The 27,793-nt window shown below is 36.1% G+C and overlaps 1 protein-coding gene across 1 annotated transcript; it reads left to right on the forward strand.

Annotated features, from left to right (window-relative positions):
- Positions 1–21,115: 21,115 nt before the first annotated feature.
- Positions 21,116–22,401, forward strand: LOC130834317 (AP-3 complex subunit sigma-1). Its single transcript, XM_057704316.1, has one exon. The coding sequence runs from the start codon at positions 21,232–21,234 to the stop codon at positions 21,811–21,813; it is 582 nt and encodes a 193-aa protein (XP_057560299.1). The 5' UTR covers positions 21,116–21,231; the 3' UTR covers positions 21,814–22,401.
- Positions 22,402–27,793: the final 5,392 nt, after the last annotated feature.

The following is a 27,793-nucleotide window of genomic DNA, read 5'->3' on the forward strand; positions in this document are numbered from 1 at the left end:
AAATGGACAACAGAGAAGAAATGGGGAAATTCCATTCAACAATACATAAAAAGGTTATACACCATGATCAAGTGGGATTTATTCCAGGGATGCTATGATTCAATATTCACAATCAATGTGATACACTACATTAACAAAAGAAAAAAATAAATCACATGATTATCTTAATAATCACAGAAAAAGCATTTGACAAAATTCAACATCCATTCATGATAAAACCTCTCATCAAAGTTGGTATGGAGGAACATGTCTCAACATGATAAAGGCCATTTATGACAAACCCACAGCTAGTATCATACTCAACAGTGAAAAGCTGAAAGACTTTCCTCTAAAATCAGGAACAAGAAAAGGATGCTCAGTCTATCACTTCTATTTAGCATATTATTGAAAGTCCTAGCCACAGAAATCAGAAAAGAAAAAGAAAAGCATCCAAATTGGAAGGGAAAAAGTGAAGCTGTCATTATTTGCAGATGATAAGATACTACATAGAGAAAACAAAGTCTCCACCAAAAAACTATTAGAACTAATAACTGAATTCTGTAAATCTGCAGGATACAATATTAATATACAGAAATTTGTTGCTTTTCTACACACTGATCATGAACTATCAGATAGAGAAAGTATAAAAAATCCCATTTAAAATTGCATCAAAAAGAATAAAATCCCTAGGAATAAACTTAAGAGGTGAAAGACCTATACTCTGAAAACTATAGAACTTTGATGAAGGAAATTGAACATGATACAAAACAATGGAAAGATATCTTGTATTCATGGATTGGAAGAATTTATATTGTTAAAATGTTCACATTACTCAAAGCAACCTACAGATTTAATGCAATCCCTATCAAAATACCCATTAAATTCTTCACAGAACTAGAAAAAATAATCCTAAAATGTATATGGAATTACAGAGGACCCCAAAATTGCCAAAGCAATCTTGAATAAAAAATAACATAGCTGGAAATATCATACTTTCTGACTTCAGACTATACTATAGAGCTACAGTAATCAAAATAGCATGGTACTGGCACAAAAACAGACACAGAAGAGAATAGAGAGCCCAGAAATAAACCCACACAGTTAAGGTTAATTAATCCATGACAAAGGAGTCAAGAATATACAATGGAGAAAAGATAGTCTCTTCAATAAATGGTGCTGTGAAAATTAGATAGCTACATGTAAAAGAATGAAATTAGAACATTCTCTAACACCATATACAAAAATAAACTTAAAATGAATTAAAGACCTTAATGTAAGACTTGAAATCATAAAACTCCTAGAAGAGAACATAGTAAGAACACACTTTGAAATAAATTGTAGCAATATTTTATTTATGTCTGTCTCCTAATACACAAGAAAAAAAAGCAAAAATAAACAAATGGGACCTAATTAAAGGTTTTTGCACAGAAAATAAAACCATCAACAGAATATGAAAAGACAACATACTAAATGGAAAAAAAATATTTGCAGATGATATGACTGATAAGAGATTAATATGCAAAATATATAAACAGCTTATACAAGTCAATATTTTAAAAAAATATTAAAAATGGGCAGAAGATCTGAATGGACAATTTTCCAAATAAGCACATGAAAAAATGTTCAACATTGCCAATCAGAGAAACACAAATTAAAATCACAATGAGAGATCATTTCACACCTGTCAAAATGGCTATCATCAAAAAGTCTACAAATAACAAATGTTGGTGAGCATGTGGAGTAAAAGGAATCCTAGCACACTGTTAGTTGGAATATAAATTGGTGTAGCCACTATGGAAAACAATATCGAGAGGTTCTTCAAAAACCCAAAAATAGAACAACCATATGATGCAGGAGTTCCGCTCCTGGGTATATATCCAAGGGGGTGGGGTGGGGTGGAAAAGCTCTAATTCAAAAAGGAACACACATCCCATAGCAGTATTCTTTGCAATAGCCAAGATATGGAGGCAATCTAAGTGTCCATCAATAAATGGGTGGATAAAGAAGTGGTGTGTGTATGTGGATGTAGATATAGATATAAATATAAAGAGAACAAAATACTGGTTACCAGTAATGAGAGGCAAGAGGGGAGCAGAAAGATAGGGGTATATGATTAAGAGATACAAACTACTATGTATAAAATAGATAAGCAACAAGGATATATTGTTCAGCACAGGGAAATACAGCCATTATTTTGTAATAACATTAAATGGAGTATAATCTATAAAAATCCTGAATCACAGTGTTGTACACATGAAGCAAATATGATATTGTAAATCAACTATACTTCAATAAAATTTAAAAAAACAGTAAAGTAAGGTCATATCTTGTGAAATCATAGGTAGTCCCTTTGCAGTATGCATATTTTTATTATTATGTTACTCTGGATCATAATGGGATCAATTATTAAATATTTTTCCATCTTAGTGAGCTAAAATATTATTATAAATAAAATATTGAAAAGTGATATTCTAACTGATATTAGTTCAGAAATTCATAAATGTATTTCATAATGTCATATTAAGAATATGTGAATTATGTCCCACTCAGTATGTTTAATAATGAATGCTTTCAATAAACATGAATTTAAGCTTAGGGGGAAAAAAGAGTAAATTCTAAGTTATCATAAGGAAAATATTTTTTTCTATCTCTTTATTATTGCATCTGTATGAGATGATGGATGTTCACTAAACTTACTGTGATAATCCTTTCATGATGTATGTAAGTCAAATTATTTTTAATCTGTACACACACAGTGTCGCATGTCAACCACATCCTAATAAAACTGGAAGAAAAAATTAAAAGATACAGACATATCCAGCAGGCAGAAATCAAATTTATCAAAATTTGAGGGAAATTTACAGCATTGAATGCATGTATTAGAAAAGAAGAAACATGTAAAGTCAATAATCTAAGTGTCCTTCTTAGAAAACTACAGAAAGAGGACCATATTAAATCCTAAGTAAGCAGAAGAAAAGAGAGAGAACTCAAATTACTATTATCAGAAATGAAAGGGACACAACTCTACAGATTCCATGGACATAAAATGGAACAAAATAAACCAATAATATGGACAACTTTTTGCTCACAAATTTGATAACCTAGGTGAAATACACCAGTCCCTTCAAAGACACAATCTGCCAAAATTCACATGGAAGAAACAGAAGATCATAATAGGCCTGTGTAAATTTTTAAAATTTAAGCAATAATTAACAGCCCTTCAAAACAGAAGGCACCAGGGCCATATTGATTCACTGGTGGATTCAACCAAATAAAAGGAAGAAATTCTACCAATTCTCTTTCAGAGAATAAAAGTAGGGGGAATACTTCCTATGTCATTTTATGACATCAGCATTATCCTAATACCAAAATCAGACAAAGACAAGGAAAGAAAATACAGACCTACATCTTTCACGAAAATAAAAGAAAAAAATCTCAATAAAATATTAGCAATTTGAATCCAAGGAAGCATAAACAGTACTGCACACCACAACCAAGTTTTCTTTACCCGAGAATGAGAGACTGATTCAACATTTGAAATTTTGTTATAAATCTAAAACTGCTCTAAAAAATATTTAAAAAATAATAATAAACAAATGGACTTACTTTAGTGCCTGTGAAGCAGGAAAGCTGCCAGAAGAAATACCAATGATGATGTCCACCAAAGCAAAATCCATGAATTGGTGTAAATGGCAGAAAGATTTTGTGAGAAAGTTATGTGACAGCCATTAACATCATTTTACTTGTCAGAAATAAATGCTGCATAGTCTTGCTTCCCTTTGTCAATATCTTGTGCTTTCGTTCCTATGGCAGCTGTACTTTATTGACCTGCAGTGGAGAAAAATTCAAAAAAGAACATACAAAAATGAATACTCATGCATTGAACCACATCATCATAGAGTCTCCCACTCTAATTCAGACCCAAAATGCTACTTTGTGGTTCAACCTACAAATCTGATTTCCTATGTACTTTGAGATAACCAGAAACCCAGAACATTTCCAAATCTTTTGGCACCATCTTAACAGTGTCATGATTAAAGAAAATCAACATTAGAAAATAGTCAGTATAATATCAATGGTCACTTTAACAGTGCCCCAAGAAGGATTCAAAAACAAATTGATGGAGGGAAAGCAAGATGGCGGTGAAGTAGAGGAACGTGGAATGCATCACTCTCCACAGATGCATTGGGAATGCACCGAAGGACACAATAATTCCCACAGAGAACCAGCTGAACACCAGCAGACAACCTCGGACACCAGAAAGGACCTCAAGGATCCCGACATAACCAGTAGGGAGGCATCTACGATGGCTCAAAGAGGGTGAAGCGTCGGAGCTGTGGCAGACGGGAGGGAGTGAGAAACATATGGAGGGTCCGCACCACAGCTCAGCGTTCCCGGACCAAGACGTCGATTCACAGCTGAACAGAGGGTCCAGGAGTGGGAGCGTGGGAACCAGAGAGCTGGTCCAGGGTGAAGAAAATTGTTGCCAGAAAGGTGGCTGACCGAGAGGACAGGAGGGAAGAGGTCTGCGGTGAGGACTGCCTGCCCCGAGAGCTGCCTGGCCATGATGGTGGCTGGATGCTGCAGGCTCATGGGTGGGGGGGAGGAGCCGTGGGCATAGCCTCTCTCTCTCTTTTGGTGCCTCTGCAACAGGCAGTGGAGAGATGCCCTGTGGGTCATCTAAGGTGCTCAGGGATAACAAGTACCCTCAGGCACTTGGGCGGGGCTAGATTAAAACCCCTTGGAATGCCAGCATCAGGGAGGCTAGAGAAAAAAAAAACCAGAGAGAGGCCCAACTCTGAGACTTTCTGTTTACACCTGAGCCACTGGCGTCCCTCTGCAACAGGCACCTCCAAGCCCGACTGAAACAACAGTGTGCCACTGCTCACTCACTCCCAGGGAAAGGAGCCACTATTGTACCCTCTCCCTCCCCACACACCAACGCTTACAGACGAACAATAAAGGAAGCTCTGCTGGTCACAGAGTAATGCAAAAAAACCCAAGGCGAGTAGAAGGACACTTACAGCTGAGACTCTAAGGAAACAGAAATATTACTATCAATCCTATTGAACTGGTCCATTCTGGGATCAGTTCTGGATTTTCCTTTTCTTTTTTTTTTTTCCTTTATTAATTACGATCTTAGTCCTAAGGGATCTACAAGTTTTATAACCTAATTTTTTAATGCTATTTTCTATTCTATTTTTATTTTTTTACCTTTTTATATACTTCTATTTCTAGCTAAGTTTTTGGTAGTATGGACAATATATCTCTCATACTTTCCTTTCATCCCTATCTTTTATACATTTCTATTCCTTTCTTATTTGCATATTTCCAATCACACTATGCTCTTCTGTTCCCCTTTCTTCCATCCATTTTTAGTTTATTTTATCTTAACATACTTATAAGCAACACTATCGATCTGCTCAGACTGCTTGCTCTATTCTACAGATGACGCACCACCTTGGTATTTAATATTAGGTTTTTGTCTTTATCTTAGTTCTTAGTATAATTGTCTAAATTCATTCTGAGAATCTCCATTCTGTCTGGTGGCACTCTAGCTCTTTTCTATATTTGATTCTAGCTTACAAAATCTCCCTGGATTAGTGTTTGTATGTGTAAGGTGTTATTTGTTTGTTAGTTTGCTTTTGCTTTTCTCTCTGATTTCTTCTGTTTCAGCTGTCAATTTCTGTTGGGTTTCTCTTTGAATATCTGATAGCATACTGGGGTTCTGTCAGGTCTTTCCAGAGCCTTATGTCTTAATGGATTCAGTAATTGTGTGTCTTATACATGTATGTGTTTCCTAGAGTTAATATTTGTTTAAGCCAACACTTGGACAATAGTCTGAGGCTTGGACAGTCTTCTATAAACACCTCTATCACCAGGACAGGCAACCCCAAAAGTTTGGACAACCATGAGGAAACAAAGAAACAACATGCAGGCAAAGGAGCAGGAAAAAAACCCACAAGACTAAATAAATGAGGAGGAAATAGGAAAAATGCCTGAAAAAGAATTCAGAGTAATGATAGTAAAAATGATACAAAATCTCGATAACAAAATAGAGAAAGTACAAGAAACAGTTCATAAGAACTCAGAAAAACAAATAGCCATGGATAACAAAATACCTGAAATTAAAAATACTCCAGATGCTATAACCAGCAGAAGAACGAATAAGTGACTGAGGCAGAAGAACGAATAAGTGAGTTGGAAGATAGAATGGGGGAAATAACTGCCACAGAGCAGGAAAAAGAAAAAAGAATGAAAAGAATAGAAGACAGTCTCAGAGACCTCAGTGATAACATTAAACATACCAACATTCGAATTATAGGCAAAGAAGAAGGAGAAGGAGAAGGGGAAGGGGAAGGAGAAGGGGAAGGGGAAGGAGAAGGGGAAGGGGAAGGAGAAGGGGAAGGGGAAGGGGAAGAGGAAGGGGAAGAAGAAGAAGAAGGAGGAGGAGGAGGGGGAGGGGGAGGGGGAGGGGGAGGGGAGGGGGAGGGGGAGGAGGAGGAGGAGGAGGAGGAAGAAGAAGAAGAAGAAGAACAAGAAGAAGAAGAAGAAGAAGAAGAAGAAGAAGGAAGAAGAAGAAGAAGAAGAAGAAGAAGAAGAAGAAGAAGAAGAAGAAGAAGAAGAAGAAGAAGAAGAAGAAGAAGAAGAAAAGAAGAAGAGGAAGAAGAGGAAGAAGAGGAAGAAGAGGAAGAAGAGGAAGAAGAGGAAGAAGAGGAAGAAGAAGAAGAAGAAGAAGAAGAAGAAGAAGAAGAAGAAGAAGAAGAAGAAGGAAGAAGGAGAAGGAGAAGGAGAAGGAGAAGGAGAAGGAGAAGGAGAAGGAGAAGGAGAAGGAGAAGGAGAAGGAGAAGAAGAAGAAGAAGAAGAAGAAGAAGAAGAAGAAGAAAAGAAGAAGAAGAAGAAAAAAAGAAAGGGTCTGGGAAAATATTTGAAGAGGTTATAGTGGAAAACTTCCCCAACATGGGAAAGGAAATAATTAACCAAGTCCAAGAAGCACAGAGAGTCCCATACAGAATAAACCCAGGGAGAAATACACCAAGGCACATATTAATCAAACTAATGAAAATTAAACACAAAAAATATTAAAACCAGCAAGAGAAAAGCAAAAGACACACAAGCTTTAATGACACATTAGACTATCTTGACTTAATTGATATTTATAGGACATTCCACCCCAAAATGACAGAATACACTTTCATCTCAAGTGCACATGGAACATGTTCCCGGATAGATCACATCTTGGGTCACAAATCGAACCTCAGCAAATTCAAGAAAATTGAAATCATATCAAGCATCTTCTCAGACCACAATGCCATAAGACTAGATATCAGTTACAGGAAAAAAACTGCAAAAAATACAAACACATGGAGGCTAAACAATTCACTCTTAAACAACCAAGAAATCACTAAAGAAATAAAAGAGGAAATCAAAAAATATCTAGAAACAAATGACAATGAAAACACAACAACCCAAAACCTATGGGATGCAGCAAAAGCAGTTCTAAGAGGGAAGTTTATAGCAATACAGTCCTATCTTAAGAAACAAGAACAATGTCAAATAAACAACCTAACCTTACACCTCAAACAATTAGAAAAAGAAGAACAAAGAAACCCCAAAGTGAGCAGAAGGAAAGAAATCATAAAGATCAGAGCAGAAATAAATGAAAAAGAAAGGAAGGAAGCAACAGCAAAAATTAATAAAACTAAAAGCTGGTTCTTTGAGAAGATAAACAAAATTGATAAACCATTAGCCACACTCATCAAGAAAAAAAGGGAGAAGATGCAAATCAACAGAATTAGAAATGAAAAAGGAGAAGTAACAACGGACACCTCAGAAATACAAAACATCATGAGAGACTACTACAAGCAACTCTATGCCAATCAATTGGATAACCTGGAAGAAATGGATACATTCTTAGAAAAATACAATCTTTCAAGACTGAACCAGGAAGAAATAGAAACTATGAACAGACCAATCACAAGTACGGAAATTGAGGCAGTGATTAAAAATCTCCCAACACACAAAAGCCCAGGACCAGATGGCTTCATGGGTGAATTCTATCAAACGTTTAGAGAAGAGATAACACCTATCCTTCTCAAACTCTTCCAAAATATTGCAGAAGGAAGAACACTCCCAAACTCATTCTACGAGGCCACCATCACCCTGATACCAAAACCAGGAAAAGATGTCACAAAATAAGAAAATTACAGACCAATATCACTGATGAATATAGATGCAAAAATCATCAACAAAATACTAGCTCACAGAATCCAACAGCACATTAAAAAAATCATACGTCATGATCAAGTGGGGTTTATCCCTGGGATGCAAGGATTCTTCAATATATGCAAATCAATCAACGTGATACATCATGTCAACAAATTGAAGGATAAAAACCATATGATCATCTCAATAGAGGCAGAAAAAGCTTTTGACAAAGTTCAACATCCATTTATGATAAAAGCTCTCCAGAAAATGGGCATAGAAGGAAATTACCTCAACATAATAAAAGCCATATATGAAAAAGCAAAAGCCAACATCATTCTCAATGGGGAAAAACTGAAAGCATTCCCTCTAAGAACAGTACCAAGACAAGGGTGTCCACTCTCACCACTATTATTCAACATAGTTTTGGACGTTTTAGCCACAGCAATCAGAGAAGAAAAAGAAATCAAAGGAATATAAATTGGAAAAGAAGAAGTAAAAATGTCACTCTTTGCAGATGACATGATATTATGTATAGAAAACCCTAAAGACTCTACCAGAAAACTGCTAGCACTAATTGATGAGTTTAGTAAAGTAGCAGGATACTAAATTAATGCACAGAAATCTCTTGCATTCCTATACACTAACAAGAGAAGAGCAGAAAGAGAAATTAAGGAAACTCTCCTATTCACCATTGCAACCAAAAGAATAAAATACCTAGGAATAAACCTGCCTAAGGAGGCAAAAGATCTGTATGCAGAAAATTTTAAGACATTGCTGAAAGAAATCAAAGACGACACAAACAGATGGAGAGACATACCATGTTCCTGGATTGGAAGAATCAACATCGTGAAAATGACTGTACTACCCAAAGCAATTTACAGAGTCAATGCAATCCCGATCAAATTACCAATGGCATTTTTCACAGAACTAGAGCAAGAAATCTTACGATTTGTATGGAAACACAAAAGACCCCGAATAGCCAAAGCAATCTTGAAAAGGAAAGACGGAGTTGGTGGAATCAGGCTTCCTGACTTCAAACTATATTACAAGGCCATAGTGATCAAGACAGTATGGTACTGGCACAAAAATAGAAAGGAAGATCAATGGAATAGAATAGAGAACTCAGAAGTAAGCCCAAACACATATGGGCACCTTCTCTTTGACAAAGGAGGCACGAGTATACAATGGAAAAAAGACAGCCTCTTCACTAAGTGGTGCTGGGAAAATTGGACAGCAACATGTAAAAGAATGAAATTAGAACACTTCCTAACACCATACACAAAAATAAACTCCAAATGGATTAAAGACCTAAATGGAAGGCCAGACACTATAAAACTCCTAGAGGAAAACATAGGCAGAACACTCTATGACATCCATCAAAGCAAGATCCTTTCTGACCCACCTCCTAGAATCATGGAAATCAAATCAAGAATTAACAAATGGGACCTCATGAAACTTAAAAGCTTTTGCATAGTGAAAGAAACCATAAACAAGACTAGAAGGCAACCCTCAGAATGGGAAAAAATAGTTGCCTATGAAACAACGGACAGAGGATTAACCTCCAAAATATACAAGCAGCTCATGCAGCTTAATACCAGAAAAGCAAATAACCCAATCCACAAATGAGCGGAAGACCTAAATAGACATTTCTCCAAAGAAGACATACAGATGGCCAACAAACACATGAAAAGATGCTCAACATCACTCATAATCAGAGAAATGCAATGCAAAGCCACAATGAGGTATCACCTCACACTGATCAGAATGGCCATCATCACAAAATCTGGAAGCAACAAATGCTGGAGAGGGTGTGGAGAAAAGGGAACTCTCTTGCACTGTTGGTGGGATTGTAAGTTGGTACAGCCACTATGGAAAACAATTTGGAGGTTCCTTAAAAAACTACAAATAGAACTACCATATGATCCAGTAATCCCACTACTGGGCATATACCCAAAGAAAACCATAATCCCAAAAGAAACATGTACCATAATGTTTATTGCAGCACTATTTACAACAGCCAGGACATGGAAGCAACCTAAATGTCCATTCAACAAATGAATGAATAAAGAAGATGTGGCATATATATACAATGGAATATTACTCAGCTGTAAAAAGGGATGAGTTGGAGCTGTATGTGATGAGGTGGATAGACCTAGAGTCTGTCATACAGAGTGAAGTAAGTCAGAAAGAGAAAGACAAATATTGTATGCTAACTCACATATATGGAATCTAAAAATGGTACTGATGAACTCAGTGACAAGAACAAGGACGCAGATGCAGAGAATGGACTGGAGAACTCGAGGTTCGGGAGGGGGCGGGGGGTGAAGGGGAAGCTGAGAGGAAGTGAGAGAGTAGCACAGACATATAGATACTACCAACTGTAAAACAGATAGCCAGTGGGAAGTTGTTGTATAACAAAGGGAGTTCAACTCGAGGATGGAAGATGCCTTAGAGGACTGGGAGGGGGAAGATGGAGGGGACTCAAGGGAGGGTGAGTGGGAACTGAGTGAGGGAGGGAATACGGGGATATGTGTATAAAAACAGATGATTGAACTTGGTGTACTCCCCCCTGAAAAAATAATAAATAAATAAATAAAATTAAAAAATCAAAAACAAAAAACAAATTGATGGAATCAACATCAGCTAATTAGCTGTAATATTTCCAAAGAAATGCCATTGGAATGATCCATGTTTAGAAAACGTTTTGTGAGAGATTTTGATTGCAGATTTTCAGTTTATTTGCTTTCCTCTTATTTACAGAGCCCTGCATTTTTATGATAAAACAAAACAAAATCAGCTGTCTAGGACAATTTTTCCCAAATTCTATCAGAGCATATCTTCTCTTCTATAGAAGCCCTTTCTTTACAAATTCACTAAGCACTTTTCATTCCAGAAAGGAAAATAAGATTTTGCCTGCTATTTTTGCCTCTAATTTTAGTTCCTAAAGATTTGTGAAATTGCACTGCACTTTTTAGCATATTAATATATAAAAATTTAGTTTCATAATGTACACTAATAGTTATATGCCACAAAGTGCAATATGTCACATATGACACATGTTTATGTGTTCTCAGTAAGGAGGTGCATAGAAAGCACTCTCCTATTTTTTATATTTTCCTATTTTATAAATATTTGTTTCTTTCTTGGTTTACAGAAACTTGATAAAACTCTCAGGAAGTAGGAGGCTATGATTGTCTTACATAAATCAGGGCAAATTGGACACATTCTGGATATGCAAAGTAAAAGAAGCATAAGAACAATGTACAACACTGGCATTAATTATTCTACTACTTGATGTCATTACATGAATATACAAACAGTTTAACATTTGAATCTGCCACTGAAGGAAAAGAAAGCCCCTCAAACTTGAGTAAACAAAATACCTAATCATGTACTTACTTTATTGGCCCCTTCTTCCCTATTAAGACTCCTCACAGAGACATACACTGGAAAACATTTCTCCATAATGATGTAGTAACTCACTTTCAAAAAATCTGTGGCAGCTTATAAGCCATTTTATGATAAGAATAAAATAGTTACTTTGAACTTATGTGAGGAGTATTTTTTTCAATTATAGAAAAATATTTGCCTCATGTCAGATGACAAACATCCCCAGTACTACCAGGTCCTCTTTTCTTTTTCAGTTTATGTTAGTCTGGGATCTCCAAATTGGCTACTCACCCAGGAAAGTAACATTTTGGCATTTTACTTGAATTTCTGTTTTCCCAGTCAGATCATTTGCATGATAATAGTTATGATACTCTTAGCATCAAATAATCCTTGTCTTTTTTTCTAGCTTCCACTGATGGGTATGGAACTGGCAACAGTAAGAAGTATTTGTGTTTTGCTGACTGACTGCCTCAGTAAGATTTAGAAGTTATTTTTATGCTGAGGTTAGAAGATGTTAGGTTTACATTAAACTGGATGAGTCTAGAAAACAATCTAGTAACTAATGTTTCTTGGTACTGCCATTCAAAATCAGTGTCAATAGATAATGTGATTGTAACAAGTGAAACACAGAACGAATTCTCTTTATACCTTCACACAAGTGTTGTTATCCTTAATTAGTTGTTTATTCAGAAGAAGGATTTATTGAAGAAGAAAAAATATATGTATGAATGTTTATGTATATGTATTCACTATATTCACAAAGTTTGGAAGAAAACATCACCAATTTTATCCTGATGAAAGAAGAAATTAAATTTGTTTAGCCATTCAATAATAATTTAGAAAGTTTGCTTTTACTTCAATTTCTCAAATATTTTAGACATTTAAAAGAGTAAACCAAATTAATGCAAGTTAATTCTAAATTTCCTTATGCATTTTAGACATAATTATAAGTATTTAGACTGCTCTAATAATCTCTGAGGCAAGTTTTGAATAGGTCTCCATTCTCCTTTACTTGTTTCTGCAACTCTACATTTAATCATGATCAAATCTCTCTCACATAAAAAAGGAATTAAATTAAACTTTAAGCCCCAGAGAGTGACATTAGCACGATGATGGGATAGAGGATTCCCCTGCTTGAATCCCTTATCAGTAATAATAATGTGGCAGCCATCCATGAACAAAAGTACCTGTGTGGGAGTTTAAGGATCCAGGTAAAAGATTATGAAACCCTGGTAGAGCCCAAGATCAAAGAGGGCAGATTTGAGAAGGCAGGTCCATGCCTCGATGGCAGGTTCACTGACTGTAGTCCTGGTTACAAAACTAGAAATAGCCTTGTCCCACTGTAGACTTGGCTACAGCCCCATTTGGCCTTTGTCTTGCCAGCAGCACCATTCATCAAGGGACCCAGCAGGAATCACTTCCACCTATGCCTTGGGTAACAGACCTGACAACCTCAGTTCTGGCTGTGGATCCTGAAGCAACCCATGATCTGGCTCTGGTTCCTCTTGCTGCCAGTCCTCCTTACCCTGTATCCAGGCAGGAGATATGCCTATCTGTGCCAAGGCTGGCCCTCTGACCTTAGTCTTGCTGCAGAGCCTAAAATAGCCCTGTAACTCAACTTCAACCTTTCTCAGGTGCATTCCAGCAGCAATCTTACCTACCCAGATACCAAGCAGTGATCTGGTAGAACCCTCCTGCTACTAACACATCCACCAAAGGGACCCATCAAGAATCATATCCACCTGTGCCTCAGGAAACAGGCCTTCCAACATCAGTCCTGGCTGACTTAAATAACACTATAGGCCAAATGAACCTAATGGACATATAGAGACCATTTACCCAGCAACAGTAGAGTGCATATTCTCCTCAAGTATACAGAGAACATTCTGCAGGATAGATCATATGTTAGGCCACAAAGCAAGGTTTAATGAATTTAAGAAGACTGATATATCGAATATCTTTTCTAACTACAATGGTATTAAATTAGAAATCATTAACTAGAGGAAAATTAGAAAATTCACAAATTATGGAAATTAAACATTACACTTTGAATAACAAATGGGTCAAAAAGAAATAAAAATGGAAATAAAACATATCACAAAACAAATGATAATGGAAACCTAACATACCAAAACTCAAGGGATGCAGCAAAAGCAGTTGTAAGAGAAAGGTTTATATCAATAAATGCATACACTAAGAAACAATAAATAGCTCAAATAAAAAGCATAACATCATACTTCAAGGAACTAGAAAAAAAGACAACCTAAGACCCAAATTAGCAGAAAAGAGAAAGTAAGTAGTAGAGCAGAAATAAATGAGAGACAAGGCAATAGAAAAAAAATCAAAGAAGCCAAGAGATAGCTTTTTATAAAAATACAAAAAAAAAAAAAATTCTGAAACTTTAGCTAGAATTAACAAGAAAAAAAATAAAAGAGAGAGGACTCAAATAAAACCAGAAGTGAAAAATGAGATATTAGAACTGATACTACAGAAATACAAAAAATCATAACAGATTACAGTGAATAATTATATACCAACAAATTGGATTATTTGGAAGAAATATGTAAATTTCTAAAAACATGTAAGTGACCAGGACTGAATCATGGAGAAACAGAAAATTTGAAGAGACTAATAAAGAGTCAGAAGATTAAAGCAGTAATCAAAATCCTTGCAACAAAGAATAGCCCAGGACCAGATGGTTTCACTGGTAAATTTTACCAGCTGTTCAAAGCCAATCTTTCTCAAACTCTTACAGAAAAATTAAAGAAGGAACTTCCAAATACATTTCACAAGGCCAGCATTACTGTCATACCAAAGATAGATAAGGATACTACAAGAAAAGAAAATTATAGGCCAATTACCGTGGTGAACATAGATGTAAAATTCCTTAATAAATTCTAGCAAAACTGAATCCAAAGCACATGAAAAGGATAATACACCATGATCAAGTGACATCTACCCTTGGGATGGAAGGATGTTTCAATTTTTCCTCTAAGGCCAGAAACAAGACAAGGATGCCTACTCTCATCTCTCTTAACATATTATTGGAAGTCCCAGCCAGATCAATTTGGCAAGAAAAAATAAAAGACATTCAAATCAGAAAGGAAGACATTAAATAGTCTCTACAGGTAACAGGATGCTACATTTAAAAAAAAATTCTAAAGAATCACCAGAAAGAACTTCCCTGGTGGTGCCGTGGTTAAGAATCTGCCTGCCAAAGCAGGGGACATGGGTTCGATCTCTGGTCTGGGAAGATCCCACATGCCATGGAGCAACAAAGCCCGTGCGCCACAAATACTGAGCCTGTACTTAAGAGCCCATGAGCCACAACTACTAAGCCTGAGTGCCACAACTACTGAAGCCCCCATGCCTAGAGCCCATGTTCCACAAGAGAAGCCACTGCAATGAGAAGCCCACACACCACAGTGAAGAGTAGCCCCTGCTCTCCACAACTAGAGAAAGACTGCACACAGCAACAAAGACCCAATGCAGCCAAAACTAAAAAAAAATATAAAAATTTTTTTTAAAATCCACCAGAAAGCTATAAGAACTAGTAAATAAATTCAGTAAAGTTTCAGAATAAAAGTCTACATACAAAATCATTTGTGTGCCTTTTGTATCACCTACAATCTGAAAAGGAACCCCATTTACAATAGAATCAAAAACAATAAAGTACTTAGGAATAAATTTAACCAGAGATGAAAAATATCTGTATACTGAAAATATAAGACATTGATGAAAAAACCAGAGAAGATACAAATAAATTGAAAGATACCCCACATTTATAAGCTGGAAGAATTAATATTGTTAAAATACCCACACTCCCTACAGAGACCTATAGGTTCAATGCAATCCCTATCAAAATTTCAATGGCATTTTCCCCGAGACAGAAAAAAACAATCCTAAAATTTGTATGGAAACACAAAAAAATCCCAAATAGCCAAAGCAATTTCGAGCAAGAAGAGCAAAGCTGGAGGCTACACAGTTTCTGATTTCAAACTATTTTACAATGTTGTAGTAATCAGAGTACAGTATTGGCATAAAAACAGACCCAAAGATCAATGGAACAGAATAGAGAGCCCAGAAATAAACTCATATATATTTGATCAATTAATTTATGACAGAGAAGCCAAGAATATACAATGGGGAAAGGACAGTCTCGTCAATAGATGCTGTTAGAAAAACTGGATGTTCACATGTCAAAGAATGAAATTAGACCCTTTTCTTACACCTTACATAAAAACTAACTCAAAATGGATTAAAGACTTAAACATAAGACCCAAAACTGTAAAACTCCTAGAAGAAAACATAGGGAAGATTCTCCTTGAAACTGGACTTGGCAATGATTTTTTTTGGATATGACATCAAAAGCAAAAGTAACAAAAGCAAAAATCCACAAGTGGGACAAAATCAAATTTTAAAACTTCTGCATAGCAAAGGAAGCAATCAACAGAATGACTAAGTAACCTATGGAGTAGGAGAAAATATTTGCAAAATACGTATCTAGTGATAGGTTAATACCCAAAATTTGTAAGGAACTCATACAGCTCAATAACAAAAAATAAATAATTTGACTAAAAAAATGGGCAAAAGACATAAGTAGATAAAATTTTCAAAGAAAACATACAAATAGGCAATAGGGATATGAAAAAGTACTCAACCTCACTAATTGTCAGGGAAATGCATATTAAAACCACAATGAGCTATCCTCTTATACCTGTTAGGATAGCTATTATTAAAAATACAAAAAATAACAAGTGTTGGTGATGATGTAGAGAAAAGGCAACCCCTAAACACTGTTAGTGGGAATACAAATTGGAATATAGCCACTATGGAAAAGAGAATGGAGATTCCTCAAAAAATTAAAAATAGAACTATCACATTATCTAGCATTCCCACTTCTGTGTATACATCCAAAGGAATTGAAATCAGTATTTCACAAAGATATCCACTCTCTCATGCACATTCCACCATTATTCATGATAGCCAAGACATGGAAACAACATAAATGTCCATCAATGGATGAATGGATGAAGAAAATCAAACACACATACAAAAGAATATTATTCAGCCATAAAAATGATATCCTGACATTTGTTCCAGCAGAAGAAACTGGAGGACATTATTCTAAGTGATATAAGCCAGACACAGAAAAGCAAATACTGTGTGATCTCACTTGTATGCAGAATATTAAAAAGTTGAACTCATAGAACCAGAGAGTGTAACGATGGTTGTTGCCAGGGGCTGAAGGATAAAGGAAATGGGGAGCGGTTGGCAAAAGGGTGCAAACTTTCAGTTATAAGCTGAATGAGTTCTGGAGATCTAATGCACAGCATGGTAATTATAGTCAACAAAGCAGGAGTATATACACTTCAAAGTTGCCAAGAGACTAAATCTTAAAATGTTCTCACCACAAAATGAAATAATAATTATATGACATGATAGAGGTCTTAGCTAATGCTATGGTGGTAATCATATTGCAATATATAAGTGTATCAAATCAACACATTTTATACCTTAAACCTGGTGACTATAAGTTACAATACTGTACTGTATACTTGAAATCTAAGAGTAGATCTTGTTTTCATGACACACACACACACACACATACAACATACAACCATGTGGGGAGGTGGATGTGTTAATTAACTTGATTGTACTAATCATTTTACAACATATATTAAATCATCACATTTTATACCTTAAAATGTTTAAAATCCTAAATAAGCCCATGTTTCCTGCCAGATAACTCCTCACTTGCCATCTCTTCACTTGCCTGTAGGACATATTAATTATCTAGATTAAATCCTACTTCAGATTAGATGGGTCAATCCTAGCTGATAGTTACATAATAAACTATTTCTCATCCTCACAGCTACAAAAACAGCTCTGCATCCTGTATTCCACATGGCATAAAATGATGCCTCTCTGACCACTTGCTCACTCTCAAAATCTGGGAGTTAAAGTCAACTCCTCTCCTTCGACCCCCTTCCCTGCGTAATCAACTGCCAAGTCTTATATGTTACTCTTTGTAAATACCTTTTAGATAGAAACAGTTATTTCCATCCTCACTATCAGAGTTTGGAAGAGTCATCTGTTGCTCTCTAACTGATTTCCCTGCCTCCAGGTTTGTCCCTTCTTCTCTCACTATTCTCAACACAGCAGCCAAATAATCTTCCTGAAAATAAATTTCAATGTTGATATGTCATTTCTTATATGTCTCTCCATTGCCCTCATGAGAAAGTCTAAAATTCCATTCAAATCTTGTGAATTCTTCTTTAGCTCTGATCTCCCTTGTTGCCTACCATCCCCCAGCCTTAATTTATGCTCCAAATGAATTAAGGTGTTTTCATATCCCGGAACCTTAACTCAGACTTTATGATTGGAGTATTTCTCCCCACTTCATCTAATCTGGATACCTTCTAACCTTCAGTCAAATTCCAGCTGAAGCGACATTCCTTTACGTACGCATATCAATATGCTTACTGTGCACACTCACTGTATTTCCCTCAATCACATTTACTACACTTCACTTTAATGATATGTTTAGTTGTTTGTAATCTCTATTAGATTTTAACATTAGTGAAGAAAGAAGTGAGAACCTCTTTTTGATTTACTGATGTATTTTTAAATATTTGGCACAAATAAATATTCAATAAATCTTTTTGAGTGCGTGAGTTAAGGAAAAGAAGGTGACACAACTTTGTGCTAGGATAGGTGTTGAAGAATGAGAGTAGATATGTGTGCATATGGAGGTACAAAAATATGTTATATCTTTAGGTAGATTCATCACAAAACACCACGATGATTTTATATAAATATCCTTTTTCTGCTTAATTAAATTTTTTAAAGTTCTGCTATATATCCCCCCACACACATATACATATACAAATACATATATACTACAACTTGTTTTTCACGAGGTTATATTTACATACAGCGGCCAGGATCAAACAGGATAAGGAGGTATAATGACAGATGACCAGTACTCAGTCATAAAAGTTTATTAGTCAGAGTTTCCTCATCAAACCAGAGCCACTAGCAGTATTATGGGAACAAGCTGTTTAACAGAGAAATGAGAACTTTCACAAATGTGGCAAAGTTAGGAATAGAAAGGTTTCAAAGTAGCCAGTCAGAGACACTTTCTATACTGTTTGATCCTGACTGTTATATATACATATAACCTTGTGAGAAAATCACTAACAGTCGTAACCTGAAGCAATGATGTGCGTGGGTATTTAAGAGTCTACAGGAAAAGCTTAAAAGCTGTGAATATCTGGTAGCCCACTGGTGTCTAAGAAGTGTTGCATAGTGAGGTCTGAGAAGGCTGCTCCCTCTGAGGAAGATGCAGTCAAATATTGGATAGTTGTCTTGCATTACTGTTGAATGGTGGGTGGGGCCAGTGATTGGGAAGATAAACTAGAAGCTCAACCCTTCTGGGCATATCTGCATTTGTGTATCACCCAGTTTGCACATCAGGACCATCTACAGTAATGGCTTCCTCTTCACTTTTACCATCTAAACCCTATATATGTTCCCGTTCTGGCCAGTTCCAACCCAGAATCACATAGGGAAGAGGACTTGAGAAAACAAAGCTCTTAGACCTAGCTAAAAGTCCCACTCTACCATTCCCTCCTGTCCCAACCCCGCCAAAAAAAAAAAAAAAAAAAAAAAACCTGAATCAAAAAGGAAGAAAAAACAGCTCTCATTCTTTATGGAACAAAATGTAATTTTTGCATGCAAACATTAACCTCATCAACACAGTCAGAAAAATTTCCTTAGGTTGATTTCAAATGCCAGTACTTTTTGCATAAACTACAGATAATTAAATCATTGACCATTTTATTTGTGTCATTTAATTACTATTTAATTAATTCAAGAAATGTTTAGTAAGTATTTGTATATCACACATGTATAGGGATACAAGTGTAAGCACAAGGGCAGTTTCTTCACACATGCAAATTACATTCCAGTGGAAAGAGGAAAATAATAAAGAAATAGAAATTTAAGTTAATTATAGTGATGTAAAACGAATACAACAGGGTAAGGAGTTTGAATATGGGAGGGACTAATATGTCAATTTTACAGAGTGATGAAGGAAAAGCTTTCAAATATGACATCTCATCAGAGACCTGTAGCAAAGGAGCAAGTGAGCTCTGTAGGTATCTGGAAAAGTGAGAACTTTTGGCAAAGAGAGGAGCAAGAGTTAAAGCATCAGAGTCAGGAATATGTTCATTGTTTTGAAGAAATAAAAAGAATGTTGGTATGGTGGACTGCAACTAGGAAGAGGGAAATTGAAATGTGATAAGATGCAATAAGAATGTGATAAAGAAATACTGGAGGCAGACAATGCTGCCTTCGGAGTCGGTGGTATAAAGCATGGAATGTTTGAAACAGGTACCTGATATTGTCAAGATTTTTATTTTGAAAGGATTAGTCTAGTTACTGTGTGGAAAATGGAAACAATGGGCTTGCCAAGTATAGCAGGAAGGTTAGTTAGGAACCACTTACAGTGGTCTTATTTCTGAAGAGGCTGTAAAGAGCCTGTTTTGTTTTAGCATAGGGCTCCTTAGTTATTAGGGTTGAATGGATCTAAACATTTTCCATAAAGACCTGGAATCAAGCACACCAGACTCAAAATTATTTTTAATACTCAAAATCCAGATTTGTAAATAGATATCAAATAATCTGCAAAATAAGACTTTAAAGCTCAATACACCTATTGGATAATATTTTCTTTAATTTGGCAGTGCATACTGCTTTATTTTTTTTCTCTCCAAAGAGAAAAGTGCACAAAAAGGGAATTAGCTTAAAGTTCAGTAAGCTAATACCACTTTTCTATTTGTAAGAAAAAAATATATATTTATAACTTTAAGTAATGGAAGTTAAAAGTGTTTTGTCTGTTATAGTTTGTCTCCTCTGTATGAAACACCAGCATTAGCAATTCCACAAGCATTGTCTTCCACAAGCATCTCTTGTGGAACTTATCTTGGAGCTAAATATAAGGATTGAAAATAATAAAATAGAGCCTACTTAAGGTTTTTACATCTATGTTACTTATCAATAGTAGTTTAATAAATATTTCTTGTATTTTAATTAGAACTTTCATTAGGTGACTGGTTTCTGGGCCACATGAAACAATTTTCACTTTTCAACTCATACCACTTTTCCATGCTAAAATCCATTTCTACTCTGTGGTATTTCAAATATGGTGTAAATGATCAAAATGCAAGCAGTTGAAGTTATTGTCAATTCTTTATACTAGCATGAGTTGCATAGATTTATCATCAGTTCTAGACAACAGCATTACTTTAATATAATTTCTGCAGTTTTATGGTTTACTGATATGTTTAATTGCACAGAAGTTGTCCAGTAGTATAAATTAAACAGCTGTGTTTTTTGGTTGAGATCACCATGTTAATAAAATTATGAGCTTCTAAAATGTCTTGTCAGATTGTAGTAATTTAAACTGTTTTTCAATTTACATGATCATTTGAAAATTTATTACTTTGAACTTTAAAAAGTATATGTGGTATGCGGGAGGGGGCGGGTGGGGAAGGATCGTCGGCGAGATCCTGAGGCGAGGCGAGGCGAGGCTCGCGTGCCCGCCCCCGCCCTGGCCCGCTGCTCCCACCCGGTCGGCCCGGCTCAGCCATGATCAAGGCGATCCTCATCTTTAACAACCACGGGAAGCCGCGGCTCTCCAAGTTCTACCAGCCCTACAGTGAAGATACACAGCAGCAGATCATCAGGGAGACATTCCATTTGGTATCTAAGAGAGATGAAAATGTTTGTAATTTCCTAGAAGGAGGATTATTAATTGGAGGATCTGACAACAAACTGATTTATAGACATTATGCAACATTATATTTTGTCTTCTGTGTGGATTCTTCAGAAAGTGAACTTGGCATTTTAGATCTAATTCAAGTATTTGTGGAAACTTTAGACAAGTGTTTTGAAAACGTCTGTGAACTGGATTTAATTTTCCATGTAGATAAGGTTCACAATATTCTTGCAGAAATGGTGATGGGGGGAATGGTACTGGAGACCAACATGAATGAGATTGTTACACAAATTGATGCACAAAATAAACTGGAGAAATCTGAGGCTGGCTTAGCAGGAGCTCCAGCCCGTGCTGTATCAGCTGTAAAGAATATGAATCTTCCTGAGATCCCAAGAAATATTAACATTGGTGACATCAGTATAAAAGTGCCAAACCTGCCCTCTTTTAAATAAAAAATTTAAAAGGCCACTCCCAGGTAAAATCCAGGGGGAAAAGTCATCTAAGTTTACCATGCAGTTGTTTACCAAAAATAGAGGAGGAGAGTCTTAACTTTTGCTCTTGGATTTAAGTCAAGGTACTGTATAGAAGTTATGTAAAATCAGTATGAAAGTTCAATGTTGCTTTTCTTGCTCAGTGATTTTGAAGAAATTGAGTAGTTTCAGTGTGATTTTTTTCTTTATTTTCTAAACTGCATTCCTATGGCCACCTAAGGCATGCCTCTGTGTATGGGCTACTACAGTATTTTGAAAAGTGTTTGGGACATTTCTTTAAATTATGTACAACCCAAAATGTTGGTGTTTTGTATGGATCACAAGTGCAGCATTCCTTAATTCCTTCTGTTATTTGTCACAATTGTTATTTAAAGAACAAAGTATGTATTGCATGAAAACATTATGACCTTTTTCTCTTAGTTTAAATAAACTCCAAGGTAACTGGACTTCTAAAGCACCGTTCTGTTTGCCTGATACCTACTTTAGCAATAATTTTTTTTACAACCCTCTGACTCAACAAAGTAAATAAAAGTATATTTTATCACTGTTAAAAAAAAAAAAAAAAGTATATGTGACAAAGCTCTACTTAAGCTTAAGAGAAAGTAAGCAATGCCTACTCAAAGTGTTTCTGATGAGCCTCATTGAAAGCAACTCATTTAGAAAGCAGACTAACCACCTACCTCATTAAAGTTGAAATAGTAGCATAACAATGTATCAAGTTCCAAATCCTATCATCATCTCTCTGAAAACTAAAACAGTGGGTATGAAATATAAGTAAAGTAAAAATTGGCAGATAGAGATAATATATCTAATTATTGTTGCATACCCTAAATTGCTTATTTTGTCAAGGTACAAAATGTACTGCGCAGAAAAAAACTATCCATAAAATATATTTAACCAATTGTTTACACTTTCCTTTGCACAAACGAATCCCCAAAGCTCTAAACTCCTAAATATATACAATCCCAACAGCTCTCACAAACACAATACAAGCAAGACAAAATAGCTGTCTATGTAAAGTACTAAGCATATACCATTTACCATTTGAAAAAAAAAATCAAAATCAAAGTCATCTCCTGATATAAACAACAGGTTAAAAAATTGACTAAGCTCAATAATTTTAAATGCCCTCAAATGAAGTTTATACTTCTGAAATAGATTAAGGATAATTCTCTCTCTCTTCCCCCTCTCTTTTTCACACATGCACACAAACTTGATGCTAGTCATGAAGTAGCTGTACTTTAGTTTTCTGTTTCTAAATATATATATTTTCCCTGTGTGCCTAAAATAACCACCTTAAGTAAAATAAATAAGACAAAGTCAAAAGAGAAATGATCACATGGAAAAAACATCTACTTGCAACACATACCACAGAAGAGGCTTAATTTTCTTACTATATAAACACTCCTACAATTAGTAACAAAAACACCAAAATCCCAAGAGAAAAATAGCCAGAGGAGAACAGAAGAATACCAGTAAAGGAATACACAAACAAGTCTTAAATAGATGAAAATCACCAGCAATAGGAAGCACTCATTTTTCCACCCCCACCACCCTGAGCCTCTCCTTAGTAGATAGTGTCTTAAGTTCTTCTTCCGGTTTTCCTGTGTTGGTATAGTATTCTCCCCTCCGATATGAGGCTTTAATAGAATCTGTTTTTATCAAGCAAATATCCACCACTTGAGTCAATTCATTCTGCCCAATAGTTTCAAGCTCCTCCTTAGATTCCAAATATCTTTCTCACAGCACATACCATTTCTCAGATAGTGCTCTATGCTGACCTTGCAGACCTTCATATACTATAATACTAAAGTGCCAGATCTACTCTGTTGGAAAATAACACTTTTTTTTACCCTCCTGGAAATGTGCTACTCTGGATCTTGCTGGATCCTAACTCCTCTACTTAGATTGGAAGTAGAGAGAAAAGACTTACAGAATCAGAAACCGGGGAAGAAACCCTTGAGCTAAGTAAATCTTCCCCATTTGGCCTGCTTCCTTTCTTGAAAACAAGCTACCCATAAAGCATATATTCGGGTCTACTCCTTGGGAGAGGGGCCCTGTGGGAGGGAGTCCTGACCAGCCCCATGGCTGGAGAATAATGAACTTCAACCTGGGCTTTAGCATAGGAAAACAGACTCCCTGCAGTTAGGCTCATTCATACTCCATATCAGCATTTCCCATTGGTATTTTCTAGGGCCCTTGGTCTTGTTTGGTTTTGCCTGGTTCTGAGAAAATTTGACTGTACTCCCCCAAAGAACCAAATACACACAAGTTCCTCTCAAAAAGAGGCAGATGTTATTTTAAAATCAAAAGTATATATAAAATAGATAACCAATAAGGACCTACTAAATAGTACAGGGAACTATACTCAATATTTTGTAATAACCTATAAGGGATGAGAATCTGAAGAAGAATATGTGTGTGTGTGTGTGTGTGTGTGTGTGTGTAGCTGAATTCCTGTGCTGTCCACCTGAAACACGATATTGTAAAGCAACTATACTTCAATAAAAAAATGTCTCATTACAATCTACAATATTGTTGTGATTGCTCTTTAGTACTAATTTCTCACCCTTGCTTGTTTCTCATATATGTTACAATGAAAATTTCTACAAGAATTGTTATACCTGTACAGTTTTAATACTATCTCACAGCCAATACATTTCTCAAAGATATAAAAATTTTCATGTACTTTTACTGTCTTCAATTTTTTAGAGCAATTTTTTTTCAATTTGTCAAAACAGACTATTAGTGTTAACCAAGTTAAATCAAATTTAAATGAATTCAGACAGCTTAACACAGGAATATATTCATATGCAAAGCACACAGTCAAATCAGAGAAGTTAATATAAGAAGTTTTAGAGAAAGGAAATCACATCAAGTGCAACTTAACCTAATTGAGACTGATTTTAAATCACTTTTATTTCAAAGGTAGATTTAATCTTCCAAGGATAGCTTTTATTTCAACATGAAAATCAGAGCCCTTTGAATCTTTTTCTCCCCCTCTTCATCTTGTTATTTTAATCTACTAGGTGGGTGAATTTCTGTCTGGCAAGATTTCATTATCTTCTGCTTTGATTAGGAATCATTACAATTTGTAGTATTTTCTTCACCTCCTTTGAAAGAACTTCAATTTCTGTTGGTTTAATAAATATGCTATCCCTTTCCATTTCTAAAGGGAAATTGTACCTAGAATTTTTGAATAATTCTTACAGAGTCAATAGCAGACATTTTCATTACATTTAACAATATGTAACAATTTTTATTGAATGGCTACTGTGTGATGAATGCTAAGTGCCACATGTCAAAATGTCCTCCTAATGCTAACACAAAAAAATAAACAATTACAACTAAGGACTATTCTGACAGCAGCATGCAGCAATTTGAAGGGGATTTGAAATATATATTTGAAGAATTAGTAAATGAAGTTTGAAAAATTGATGTCTAAGTCAGTTTCTTAAGATGAATATAGATTATCCAGGTAATGTGTGTAGTGGGTCCAAAGAAATATGGATAATTATATAATAGTTCTGTCTATAATGTTAATAATCCATTGTTATTAACCATCTTTGCTCAGTTCCTATGACTTCGTTATGCACAAATTCTACCCATTTTTCTTTTTCTCTTGCTTAGTCCATATTGATTTGTTGATGTTGTTTGTATACACATATGCAAAAGGCTATGCATATATTGGTTAAGAGTGAGAACTGGGACTTCTGAACCACTACCTGTATCTGAATCTCAGCTCTGTCATGTGTAACCACTGTGACCTTGGGCAAGTTCTTTAACATCTCAATGCTTCAATTTCCTTATCCATAAAATAGGATCAACAGTGGTATCAATCACAAAGGGGAGATGTGATGATAAAAATAATTAATATATGCAGAATGCAGAGAAACAAATTTGTACATAATAAACTCTTTATAAGTGTTTGCTATTATATTAGATACTAGATACTAATTTTAGTGGCAATCTGCCACTAAGAGCTGTCTAAAAGCTGTCAGACACCTTTTCTATATTTCAATTGAAGAGGAAAATTAGAAACTTACACTCAGCTAAAAATAACTCCATGCACCTTCTGCTTTTGTAAAATATGCTTGCTGCGCCAAAAAGGGAAAACAAAAACAGGATGACCTAGCAATCAAATGTAACCATGGGATGTTTTGCTAAATATGGAATGTTCTGCACCTGCTCTTGTAAGTTTCTGTTTGGAAACTGCCGTGCTCTGTAAACCAAGTAACCAATCTACCAATGCTAACTATAAACATGTGCACAGACCCCTATAAAAGTAAAGCTCACCCTGAGCTCAGGGCCCAAAACTTTGGAGTGTTAGCTCATCTGGGGCCGCCAGCTTAATAAACCTGAGTTCTCCAACCCTGCAAGTGTGGTGCTTGGTTTCTCGATGGACCGATTTCTGCAACATTTCTGGAGGCCCCAGCGAGACCAACCATGCTTGCCCCTTGAGCCTCCAGACTGGTGGCTCAGCTGAGTCAGAGCACAGGAGCTCTGAAAAGAACAAGGAGGCACACTACCTGACAGTATCCCAGGTTCTCTTTCAGACTGGTGCACTGACTCTCCGGGAGGCTGGGCCCCAACCGGACTCATTGGAGGGACAGACCAACTCACCAGGAACAGCCACAGGAGCAGGTAAGGCCCCAGGGCACTGAACCCAGTCAGGTCCCGTCTCCGGATGGAAGAGGAGCTTGATCACCTCCTATGGTCTTCAGTAAGAAGGCCACCAGTTAGGGATCTTCCCAGAGGGGGGAGGCACTGTGATAAACTCTGGTCTGAATGTGTGTGTGAGTGAGCGCCCTGGTTCATCCTCATCCCAGGGCGAGTGTGTGGCTCCACGGCTTTCGTGGCTAGGGAGTCTGAGTGGGCCCTAACCTGCAGTTCTGTGGTGACCTCATACGGCTCAGGGCAATGTCTGTCTGGGGGACCTGGTCCCTCTCTGTGAGTCAGATCCAGGCCAGGAGTTTACACTGGCCCGCCAAAGCTAAGAGGCACCTAAGTTCCCCATGGGGACATGGCCAGGCAGGCACCTGAATGGTCTCCTCTTTTGTGGGGGCACCCACCCTTGTTTGTTTTTACACCACCAATGCAGGGCAGGATAGACGGGTGGGGGAAGACAATTGATTACTGATTTGATTTAGACATTCTAAAGAACAAAAATTATCTACTATTATATCCAAAAAGACATTAATTCTATGAATATGCCAAAGTCAATGTCTGTATTTGTTGAACATGTTACAGACTCTGTTTACTGATTGATATCTCCAACTAACCTTCTATTTTTGCAGAAATGCACAATGTCTAATTGTATGCAACTGGATATAAACTTCAAAAGTGCTTACTTGGGTTATTCTCTTTTGGGAAAGGAAATTTCTATGAATATAACCAAGGTTTCTCTTTTATCTAGTTTTAAAATAGTTGAAAACATAAAGCAGTGGATGATCTATATTTGAACAGATTTCCTAGTGGGATCTCAGAGCTTAAATACTGTTACCAGGATTGCAGATCGTCAGTCTATGTGATACAGCCTATCAAATTACCGATTTCATACATGGGCAGATGGCAGAGGAGCCTGGCAGAAGCTCAGTTTTCAAGTTGTGAGAGAGAGAGAGAGAGAGAGAGAGAGAGTGTGTGTGTGGTGTAACTGCTAAAGAACAAAGGTCTTTTACTCTGAAAGGCAAAAATAATTGCAAAGGTTACCTAGGCCATATTTGTCAGCCCAACACTGAAAACTAACTCTTGAGTCTTGGACTTATGCATGAAAAGAATACTTTACCTAACTAAAACAAAACAAAACAAAAAATTGTAAGGCTGCTGATTTACCTAAACTATGGTATCAATTTTCTATAAAAACCAAAAATAAAACAATGGTGAGCACATGAAATAGTTGAAGGATGATTCAATTTGTAAAAAAAATTGGAATTTAACATTA

The sequence above is a fragment of the Hippopotamus amphibius genome, chromosome 13 (genome assembly GCF_030028045.1).
Source record: "Hippopotamus amphibius kiboko isolate mHipAmp2 chromosome 13, mHipAmp2.hap2, whole genome shotgun sequence".
Taxonomy (NCBI): Eukaryota; Metazoa; Chordata; class Mammalia; order Artiodactyla; family Hippopotamidae; genus Hippopotamus; species Hippopotamus amphibius.

What these genes read in the sequence shown, in the direction of transcription:
- LOC130834317 (XM_057704316.1), top strand. Translation starts at nt 21,232, where the DNA reads ATGATCAAGGCGATCCTCATCTTTAACAACCACGGGAAGCCGCGGCTC.